Genomic DNA, 12,200 nt, shown 5'->3' on the forward strand with positions numbered 1-12,200 from the left:
CCGATGGGGGATCGAACCCGCAACCTGGCTATGTTCTCTGACTGGGAAGTGAACCTGTGACCTTTTGGTCTATAAGATGATACTCCAAACAACTGGGCCACAAGGTCAGGACTCACATTTATTTTATAAAAATTATATGCTTCCACTGTACAGACACTTTGTGACTAAAATTAGGTCATAGACAAAATACTACTTCCCTATTTCAAAACTTCTCTAGACTCTGCATTAAGATTCTATTTTGTGTACAGGCCAGAATAAAGCCATAGTAACCTGTTAGTTTCTAATAAGTCATGTGACACAAAACAACAATATGTATAAATAGTTATGCTTTTTCTGATTCACTTTGGAGCTTTTTCTAAATTCTATGGAGGTGATCTCTCTAAAGTACAAACCATTGAAAATCTTTTTCCAAGCATCTATTTTAAAAAGTATTTCTCCTAACCAGCAAATACAATACTAAGTTTAAAAAAAAAATCTGCTTAAATCTGGTGTTAACAGAATTACTCAGGGGCAGAAAAATTAAGACCCTCATAATCAAAAGTACACTGAAATAGTTCTACAACTCAATACATGAAGGAGAGAAGGAAGCAAAACCAGAAAAACAAACTAGCGCTAAACAAGCCAAATTATATGTTTTAGCTATATTCTTTTTCCATCACCTTAATATTATGTGACATTTTGGCAGTATTGGAGCTGAACCTGGTACCTGCAAACCTACTCATTATAAAGTTTGTAGCATATTTCTACCAAAAATTTTAAAATGCTATAAAATATTTACTTATAGAAAATAAAGTTGAAATGCAGGATGATTTTAGTTGCAAGCAGTTGACATACATGTTTTGGATATGAATTGAGGAAAGGATCCTTACCTCTTGGGAGTTGGTGAGGCAAAACGTAGTTCTTCAAATGAGTAATTTTCATAAACCTTTAAGAAAGAGACCAGTAAGAATTATGAAATCATTAGAAACATTCTTTATTAATGCAGCAATAGAACATTCAATAAATGGTGCTCAGATGCCCTAACTAATACAGCTCAGTGTGTTGTGTGTCATCCCACAAAGGGAAAAATCGCTGGTTCAATTCCTGGTCAGCGCACATGCCTGGGATGCAGGGCCAGGTCCCCAGCTGGGGGCGTGTGAGAGGTAACCAATCAATGCTTCTCTTGCATGTCTATGTTCCGTCCCTCTCTTTCTCTCTCTCTAAAAGTAAGTAAGTAAATAAAATCTTTAAATAAATAAATGGTGCGGAGAGAAATGGTTATCCATATAGGAGAAAAAGAAAAAACTCAATTAGCCACATCACACAACTTAAAAAACTAAATTCTGGGTGTGTTAAATGTGCAAATGTAAATAACAATATCATATACAAATTTAGAAGAAATGTGAGTACATTATAAATTTAAATTTCTCCAAAACAAAGACACTATTAAGAAAGAGCAAATATAAGCTTTCACTCGGGAGGAGGTGATTTGTAATTCACATAACCAAAATGGGACATGTATCATTAATATATATATATTTAAAAACTCAATACAGAAGAGGAAAAGAAGTAATACTACTATTTCAGGCTAATCTCTCTACTTGAACTCTAGATATTTTAATCTCTCTCAGACTGTCTTCAGGGTTTCCTTCCTTTCAATTGTCTCCTCATCAGTATTAAAACACATAAATTTTTCTATATTTAATTCCAAACTCAAAAGTTTTCACTCAATTCCATCTCCTGTTTCTTTTTTTACTCAAACATCTTGAAAGACTATATTCATTTTGCCTTTAGCTACTTTCACTTCCCCTTCATCAATCCACTACGCCTCTAAAACTGCTACTGCCAAGATCACTGATGAATTCATTGTTGCGAGATCCTTTCCAAAACTTCACTTGGGTAGGATGACATTGTTAACCCTTCTTAAACTGCTCTTTCCTTGATTTTCAAGACATGCCACCAGATAGTTGAGGGCAGTTAGGAAAATCAAGCTGGAGTCAGACTGCAAGCCTTAGATAAGTTACTTAACCTCTCCATGCTCCAGGTTCCACATATGTAAAATGGGAATAAAAACAGGATATAAAGGGTTGTTGTGAGGATTAAGTTGCTATATGTAAAGTGCTGGTAAAGGTGGCAACAGTACATGCCAGTGCTAGTCTATGTCTCACCTCACCTCTTCGGCTGGTATTCGTGTATCAATGTTGGGGTGTGTGTGTGTGTGGTTTTTCCTTTTCCTTTCCTTCTTTCTTATCTTTTTCTTATCTATCTTGTAAAGCAATGTTTCTCAAAGTTTAGTTTTTGAACTTGAACCACTCTGCATATTTGTTTTATATGCAAATTACTGAAATTTTCTCTAGATCTAATGGATCAAAATATTTGAATGACTGAAAGATTTTCCTTTTAAATAAATGCTCCAGATGATTATGATACAGACACAAGTTTTTCTTCCTTTCTTTCTTTCTTTCTTCCTTTCTTTCTTTCTTTCTTTCTTACTATCTATCTATCTATCAATCATAGACATAAATTTGAGGATCACTGATATTGGTGTTTCTCAGAATCTTGTCCTAGAACTTCTCTCTTCACTTGTGAAAATAGATATCTAACTTTATGAGTAATCCAAGGGCTGATTATTCTCAAATCTTTTCTTGAGGTCAGACTGTGCTAATTTCAGGTTTGTAATCCAACTTCCTTTTATAAATATCTTCAGACGGCTATTTCAGAAATATCTGAAATGCATCATATCCCCAACTATTATCTTCCTCAACCAAAACTCCCCCTCCTCCAACTTGTCAATCTCACTACTCAAAATGTAAACTTTCTCTTACTCCAACCCCATTAGTCACCAAGTCCTTTTGGGCCTAAATATCTCAATAAATATTTTGAAAACTCTGTAGTCCAAGGAATCAGCATATCTCACCAGACTAAATCAACAGTCCCCTAGATATTTAAAACTAAACCATGGTTCTTGATCTTCTACCCAATCATATTCTCCATAATCCACCATGATCCTTATAAAACACAAATTTAATTGTGCCATTCTGTAAATGAAAACCTTGAATGGCTCACAACTTCATTCTAATAATGGCAAAATTCCTAACTTCTGCTTAAATCAACGACCGTCTTGGTAATTAGGCTAATGCTGTCTCTGAAGATAAAAAAAGTGAATAAAATATTTTAAAAAACCAATCTGTATGAAAACATCAGGAAGCTAAAAAGCACGAAGAAACCAAGAGATGAGCCTGGCATTTGGGAGAACCCCAAAATTGAAGGGGGCTGGTTAGGTACATGCGGCATCCCAAAAGGGTACGTCCTTAAATTAAAGGTAAATTGGAAACGGACAAGTATTTTTGTAGAAACTAAAATCCAGCTTTCAAACATTTCAGTCTCTGATTGGATGAACTTGATCTATTATTGGCAGCCCCCTCTAGATGTCTTCCAAAAGCAAATGAAAACCCTCTTTGAAGGAAAATAACATCATCCTAAAAACTGTCACAATTTTGCCATCTATCAACAGTTCTCTAGACCTATAACTTTGTGTCTGAATTTGAATGACTGAGATGTTTGTTAAATGAGTAAATAGTGAAGTATAAAATTTGTCTGGTCAGTAAAATAAATTACCTTCATCATTGTTATGGCAATATAGCGAGCCTCCTTCACTATCATTGGTTCATATGAAACATCCAGCTTTGGTGATGCCAGGCCACCAAAAGTCTTGTCGGTACTAGAGGGTACAGCTGTTGCGGCAGGACTGCCAGGAATCCTTTGAGGTTTCTTCACTTGTTCTTGTTGTAAAGATGTTTTTTTCTGAGAAACAGGAACAGCTTTCACTTCCACCTAACCATGATATTATAAAAACCAAATATTAGTGTTATATAATTGTCCGTGACACACGAAAAAGAGCAATCTACAATTATGGACTCATAACCCTACAAGTACTATGCTGTAATTGGTCCACCTTAGGCGCTCCCCTCGGGGCTTAGCTAACAGCGCCACAATGCCCTTAACGTGGCTCCACAATATGGAGCCTGCACACAGTATAAAAAAGAGACTTTTTTTTTGGAATAAATAATCATACACATCAAAACATAAATGTTACCATTAATGAAGTATAGAAAAGGAGAGCAGAATGAGTCTACATTAACTTCTTGAAGAGACTAACATGAAATTATTTTACCTGGTAACTCAACTATAAATACTTTCTCAAAATCTCCATTTATTTCTAAGTGCTGATCTCAGTTTTAGCTGTACTCTTTTGTGGAAGAAAATGTACTCCATCGATAAGTCTTAGAAATAAACACACACAAAAAAGTCTTATACCTGAAGTCTAAAGATGTTTTAGTGCAGAAAGAGTACTTTCAGATAACTCTGTCACCAACATAAGCTATTTGATCTAAGCAACCTAACTAAACTTTCAAACGAAATCTCTTCAACGATAAAATGCGGGTATCTTTCATCTACTTTACTGTAGATACAATGAACAGAATTGTGGCTTACTGTCAAGATGATGAAGTAGATAAATGCAGTACTCTCGTTCTCCCACTGCCACATAAAAATTACAATTAAACTACAGAAAACCATCATTTAAAACTGCCTGAAATCTAGCTGAAAAGAAGTCCTATAATTAAGGATATGCAGAAGCCACATTAAAGCTGAGAGGAGGGGCAGAAACACAGCATAAACTGGTCCTACCTACACTCATGTGTGGCAGTTAAAAATCAGTAGGTTCCCCCTGAGCAAGAAGTCTCAGACCCACCCACACCAGGCCCCCAAGCCCAGGGTTCCAGAACTTCTGGCTATGAAAACCAGTGGGGATTATGGATGAGAAATGAAGGGCTCCTGGACTCCCAGGTGTTTCTCCTAAAGGGACTGTACACAGACTTACTCAGTCTCATTGGCTTTGAGCTCCAGCGCTGAAGTGGCAGCTCGAAAAGCACCAGAAACATACAAGGAGGAACTGAACTGTCTGCTTTTGAGGCAAGGGGTAGAGGGACAGCTTTCATCCAGACAACAGTGCTGGCAGAAGCCACTGTTCTTGTACTGAATCCTCTCTCCATGGAGCTGGCAGGGGGACCCCATATCAGAGTCTCCCATTAACATGGCTAATGCTTGTTTGCTCCACCCTGGTGATTCCCTGTGTCCCTGACCCACCCAACTTGTGTGTCCACCCAAGACACTTCCAGTGGCTTTTCCATACAAAGGGCCGATCTTGGTTCATGTTGTAGACTTTCCTAAAATCTCTCAAAGGTTCACAAACCCTAAACAAGCAGCATGACACACATGTCCTCTTGCTAAGTGGTCCCAGGTCTGGAACTGGTGGCATCTAGCCTCTGTTCACAACTCTGCCTCTCCTGGGCCCCTCCAAGACCAACACAAGTAGTAGCCATCTGCAGACTGCTTCATAGCTCATGCTGGGTAGCCCCTAGACAGGGCTCAGCTGGCGGCTGACTTTGGCCTGTCTCTTAGGAGACCCCAGCACCAGTGCACTTGGTGGACCATGCCGGAGAACTGCCCAACCATCTCCACAAGTGACACACTCAAGGGGCTGTCTCGCCAGGCACCAGAGCCCCACTGAAGCAAGTCCTACTCTGTGGGGTAAGCCCTTGCACAGCAGCTCCGTGGTTGTAGCCAAGGTTAGCACTCACAGCAGATGGACCTGGAAACAAATCCCTCCCATTAACAGGCCAACAGCAATCAAGACAACTGCAACAGGAGGGTGCACACATCCCACATGGGGGCAATTCTGGAGCACCTGGCTTGGGTGATGGGCAGAGAATACACCACTGGGCCCTAGGGACACCTATTACATAAGGCCTCTCTAACGAAACTGGGGGATGTAGCAGCTTTACCTAATGCACAGAGACAAACACAGGGAGACAGCCAAAATGAGGAGACAAAGAAACATGTCCCAAATGAAAAACCAAAACAAAATTGCAGAAATGAACTGAACAAAAATGGAGATAAGCAATCTATCAGATGCAGAGTTCAAAACACTGGCTATAAGGATGCTCAGTGAACTTAGGGGAAGAGTACATGAACTCAGTGAGAACTTCAACAAAGAGAGAGGAAACAGCCTGGCTGGGTGGCTCAATTGGTTAGAGTGTCATCTGAAAAAACCAAAAACACTAAATTGAGAAAACATGCATTTATATGTTCATTGTAGCGATATGTACAATAGCCAAGATATGGAAGCAACCGCAGTATCCATAAATAGATGAGTGGATAAGAAAAAGTGATGCATATACACATAGGAATATGGCTCAGCCATAAAAGAGAATGAAATCTTGCCGCCTGTGACAACCTAGATGGATGGACCTAGCGGGTACGGTGCTGAATGAAGTAAGTCAGACAGAGAAAGACAAACACCAATTTCATATATATGTGGAATCTAAAAGCAAAAACAAAATAAAGCAACTAGCAGAACGGATACAGACTCATGGACATAGACAACATTTTGATGGTTGCTAGATGGGGGAAGAAAGCCAGAGATGTGTGAAAAAGATAAAGGGATTACAAAGTACAAATTGGTAGTTACAGAATAGTCCTGGGGATGTAAAGTACAGCATAGGAAGTACAGTCAGTAACTTCTCAAGACTATGTCTGGTGTCAGATGGGTAGTAATTTATTGGGATGATCACCTCAGGGGTTATGTAAGTGTGTAATCACTGGGTTGTACACCTGAAACTAATATATAATATTTTGTGTCAACTGTGATTGAAAATTAAAAAATTATTTTTTTTAAAAAGAATAGATTTGCTAAGGCATGTTGAAACACTGAAAGTACAAATTATCTTAAAAACAATACTCAAATATTATTCTAAGAATTATAACAAAACATTTTATTGTTGTATGTTTATTTATGCATTAGCAAAGACTACTTGATTCCTAGGCAGTCACAGAGTTACGATTTAAATACCAATTTAGTTTTTTATCAGGTATTATCATTCTGAGGTTCATATTAATGTGTCTTGTATTGTGATAAAATTCTTTCTTCAGAGTCATTGTTTTGGTGTCACTATTAAGATTATCCTCTATTCAGTTTTTGTCTTTATAACTTGCTTTTGCACTTGATAGAGTAATTCACAGTGGGCATGAAATCACTTCGATGGGGCATGACTGTCCTTAGAAAAGTAAAATAGAAGAGAAAATACCACAGTGCAGCTCTGTGTGTAAACATGTATGATGCATACTGTACGTAATAAAGAGTACATGCACTATTTCATCTTATGTATGTTTGGGTCATGATGCAAATCCTTATGGTGTAGGTCACTGTCGAAACTTTGAAGCCACTGGTAAAGCCTGACTTTTGTTTAGTATCAGGTTCAAATCCTTTTCCATACAATTTTATTAATGGTCTTAAGACATGTAAACTATATTGCTCTTATCTTTTTTTTTTTTTTTTAAACTATGAGTCAGGTAAACATCCCACTGGCATTGTGCTTCTTCATAGGATAAATGAAAAAATGGCCCTGGCTGGTGTGGCTCAGTGGATTGAGTGCCGGCCTACGAACCAAAATTTCGCTGAATCAATTCCCAGTCAGGGCACATGCCTGGGTTGTGGGCCAGGTCCCCAGTGGAGGGCATGTGACAGGCAACCATGCATTGATGTTTCTCTCCCTTTCTTTCTCCCTCCTTTTCCTTCTCTTTAAAAGTAAATCAATAAAATTTAAAAAATAAAAAAATAATGTACCAAGTAGCCCTGACTGGTGTGGCTCAGTGGATTGGGTATCATCCTGAGAACTGAAAGGACGCTGGTTCGATTCCCAGTCAGGGCACATGACTGGGTTGCAGGCCAGGTCCTTGTTTGGGGGAGTGCAAGAGGCAACTGATCAATGTTTCTCTCTCACATCAATGTTTCCCTCCCTCCCTTCCCCTCTCTCTAAAATAAATAAATAACATCTTTAAAAAAAGTGTACTGAAGTAGTTCTAATAAAAGAAACAATGGAGGTAAAATTATGTGCTCTTATTCAAAAGGATTTTGCGACTTAATCAACTCTAAGTTCCAAACAATCAAATCACTTTGATGTATGGGGCAGCTGAGCATTGACTATAGAAATTTTCATTCAGTATTGTTTTTTTCAGAAATGTAATAAAAGTTTTAAATGAGATATTTACATTGATAAGTTATATCATAAAGGACTTAACTTTATACCTATGTTCGAAATGTGTTTATTAATTAATGTCTTATGAAAGAGGTATCCAAAGAACTATATTCATCAATACAGTACATGACTATTTCCACTCTTCTTTCTTTTACAATCCAAATTTATTTCTAATTTATTTAATAAGTATCATTATTAGATTTTCAATGTTGTTCAACTGTACAGAACGCAGAAATGTATTTGAGTTTTTAAAATATATATACAAAACTTTTAAATGTATTCTTTTGTTGGTTTATTCAATCACTATATACTGAGGGCCTGCCTTCTACACACCTAGCACTCTTTATATGGACACTTTTTTTATCCTTGTTTTGCATCATGATAGTACCTAGCAAAATATAAAAACCAAACCAAAATATACAACTTGGAAAATTGGATATGTGCTAATAATATAAAAAAGTCATTTAAGCAATTTTTTGGCTTCCTCCATTGCATACATGTAAAGAGAGTCCTACAAATGGACTTTAGACACTTGTCATTTCCAAAGTTTTATTAGTTACAATAGTCAGTGCACAGATGTCTACTGCTTTAATTTTCATATAATTACCTTCATATTGGGAACATGTACCACATCCCCATACTGGTCTTTTGTTTGAACAGTTATGGTGGTCGGCCAACCACAGCGAATATCATCCTTATTCAGGATCAAAGATGTTTTCTGAGGATCAGCATAGGAATCTGGCTGAAGCCACCTAGCAGAAATGAAAAAAATAAGCAAACAACAATAAAAAAGACAGTCATCAGTATCTTCAATGATTAACATGAAATTACGCCAAATGAATAAAGCATGTATAAAATGCCAAAACAACATCTTCATTTCTGATTCATATATAATCAGTAATCAAGGAAGAGTAAGTGTCTTCCTTGGAAATTGTTAATGATGAATTCATTAAAAAATATGCCAAATCAGGTAAGATTTCTAAGGATTAAAAAAAGAAAATTTAAAATCAGGAAACTTGGAAGCAACCCAAATGTCCATCAGTAGATGAGTGGATACAACAATTAGGGGACATTTACACAATGGAATACTACTCGGCCATAAAACAGAAGAAAATTTTAAATTTTACCCTCTGTAACAGTATGGATGAACCTAGAGAACACTATGCTAAGTGAAATAAGCCAGTCAGAGAAAGACAAATACCTTATGATCTCACTCATACGTGGAATCCAATAACAAACTGAACTAACAAAGAAAATGCGGAGTCCCACAGATGGAGAGCAGATGACAGCTAAGGCAGGGTGGGGAGGTTAGAAGGTGGAGGGACTGAGAGAAAGGAGAAAGGACTCATGGTCATGGACAACAGTGTGGTGGCTGTGGGAGGAACAGGGTGAGTAGAGGTGGAAGAGGGTATAAGGGACATAAATGGTGCTGGAGGAAAATACAATGAAGATTAAATTTAAAAAATCAGGAAACTTGAGTGAATTTTAACTATGGTTGATTTAAAATGATCAAGGAAATGAAGTTAGGCTGAGTATAACTTGAAGTCTCAAGTACATTTATTTTTACCGAGTAAGATCTGCCTTAACTTGCCAGCCTAATATCCTAGGGAAGAGCAGCTTCTCTGCAAAAGCAGGGACAAAAATGGCATTCTGCTTGCTTGAGACCAGTTAGTCCACCTTCTCTTCATGCACTTTCTCAACTACCTTCCCTCATTACTTTCCTTTCCACGTAAATTTTGCCAATTTTCTATATTTTGTGAAAGCCATTCCTGAATTCATTTCATGATCAACATTCAAGCTGTCCTGTGAGATGAGTAATAAGTAGTTCTGATATGTGTAAAAATGTCCACAAAGATAGCAGTGAGGCTGACAAAAGATTTTCTGTTCTTCTCTAATGACCATTTTAGTTTATAAAAGCTAAAGAGTAATCTCTGTATTTTTAAAATTAAACATAGAAAGGGATCAGATTTCTATATTGTGAAATCACACAAGCCAGCATATTTTTCTTTAAGCTTAAAAAAAGCAAATAGCAACAAAATAAATGAGAACTCTACAACCTCAAATGATTTGATTTAAATTCTAAATTTATATTTTTATTCATTATAGATTTGAAAAAACTCATGTTATTATATTATTTATTTTACTAAAATAAAATATAGTAATAAATTTAGGAATTTAGTTGGATACTAAATATTACCATTCAATATACAGGCTTTCAATTATACCATGTACAAAGGGCAAGCCCCCAAAATGGATTTTCTGGCAAGCCCCGTGTCATACAGGCTTCCCCTGCTGGGTGAGTGTTCTAGGAGCCCATTGTATCAGTGTACCAACTGGCATTGTTGTGAGAGGCTGCACTCAGCTTCGGTGAATTTCTTTTTTAGACTCTTTCAACGCATTTGCCCAAGTCATGATGGGTGATTTATGGTGATTTACGAACACACCTGCACTGAGGATTCAGCAGTTTTTGACCAAAAATGGCATGACTTCTGAGCCTCACCCTCCCTATTCATCTGAACTTGCCCCAGGCCACTGTTTTTTGTTTCCCCAGATGAAAAAAGTCCTCCAAGGGAAATGTTTTACCAATGTGTAAGAGGTGAAGCACATAAAAGGCATCAAAATCAACAAGTTCAAAAGCTTTCGAGCCATGGAAGAAATGTTCTGGTAGGTGTATTGCATCAAATGGAGAGTACTTTGAAGGCTACTGAAGTTTAAACATGTAAGAATAAATGCACAATTTTTTAATAAATAAATTCCAGGTTTTTTGGAATCTTCCCTCATATTCCACATATTTTAAAAATAAAAGTTCATCTAGGCAACTTTAAAATAACCAACTAACAATTATATTTTTAAAATATTTTGAAATATTAACTACCATTTTATGCATCAGCTAGTTCAAAACACAAAAACCACATTATTTTAGGCAGCGCTATGACATCCTAATGACTCCCCTTTCACCTGTCTTCAGAAATGAAATGGAGGCAAGCCCCGAAAGAAAGAACTGCAGTACTTAGAGCACATTACCTTGCGAGCCTGCCACCGCTTGATCCGGGAACACAAGCAATAAAGTCATCCAGGAAGGACTGTTCATTGCTTTGGATTTGCAGCGGTAAGTTTCCTTCAAGTGCCTCTAATATAGTTGGTGAATGAGAAAGAGCTAAACCCTTTCCAAGAATACCAGAATGGGTTTTGCACACCTGTTGGGTAAAAGAGAACATTTATATATTTTAAAATATAAAACTTTAAATATGTGAATTTTTGAACTTGCAAACAATTTTTGATAGGCCTTTTTGGGGAAATAATTCTCTCCCCATGCTCCAGTGTTCCTTTAGCCTGGAAGAAAACTTCCAGGAAGGAAAAATATGGAAAAATACTCCCAGTCCTTTCCTTCCACAAAAAAAGGTATTACGACATCTGCATGCCCGTTGAAATGGTGCATATCCTCTACTTGGTACATCCCCATGTGTCAGGGCCTGGGCTCCCTTCTGTAGGCAGCTGTGGGGGCCTCCCTCTTTTTGTGTCCCCGTTATTGGCAGTTCTCAGGCACAGGTTGTGTCTGCCCTCTTTGGTGGGTGAGTACCACGGTCTAGACTTGGACAGAAAGTGGATGGAAGCCTGACTATGCCTGCACATAAGAAAAAAAGGTGGATAAAACTGAAATTTTAGTTCTCACCTATCTGACAAGCAAGCCTGTATTTTGGAAAGACCCGCTTTAAATGCTGAAACTCTAGAAATATTTTAATGACTACATAATAAATTTCAAAAAAAATTTTTTTTCATAGAAAAGGGTTAGACTCCTAGTACTATCAAATTTATATAATGGTAACTTTTGCATTCTACAAGCTATGAAATTGCAAAAATCATGATCTTTGGAATCAAACAGACTCAAGTGTGAATCCTGGCTTTGGACAAGTTATACTGTATGTTATGGAGCTAACAAGTTGCAGACCTTCCTTAAAATGTACAAACCGGTGATCAAATAAATCACCTTTCTGTGGTTATTATAAAATTTAAATTAAATAAGACATATAAAATGCATGCTACACTGCCTAAGAAGGAGAAGGTGTTTAATACATGCTAGACCACTATCACAACTACCTTACATGCCAAAAAGGTGGGCAA

At 37.2% G+C, this 12,200-nt stretch overlaps 1 protein-coding gene across 14 annotated transcripts in view; it reads right to left on the reverse strand.

Moving 5' to 3' along the window:
- Positions 1-12,200, reverse strand: part of MYCBP2 (MYC binding protein 2) — a 262,323-nt gene that overhangs the window by 84,965 nt on the left and 165,158 nt on the right. For all 14 annotated transcript variants that reach the window (XM_045201677.3, XM_045201639.3, XM_024568966.4 and 11 more), the window contains 4 exons: positions 11,103-11,275; positions 8,686-8,830; positions 3,598-3,813; positions 870-925 (listed from right to left, as the gene is read on the reverse strand). In XM_045201677.3, the coding sequence (XP_045057612.2) occupies positions 870-925; positions 3,598-3,813; positions 8,686-8,830; positions 11,103-11,275 (590 nt within the window). The remainder of the gene's footprint in view (positions 1-869; positions 926-3,597; positions 3,814-8,685; positions 8,831-11,102; positions 11,276-12,200) is intronic.

Source organism: Desmodus rotundus, chromosome 13 (genome assembly GCF_022682495.2).
Source record: "Desmodus rotundus isolate HL8 chromosome 13, HLdesRot8A.1, whole genome shotgun sequence".
NCBI lineage: Eukaryota > Metazoa > Chordata > Mammalia > Chiroptera > Phyllostomidae > Desmodus > Desmodus rotundus.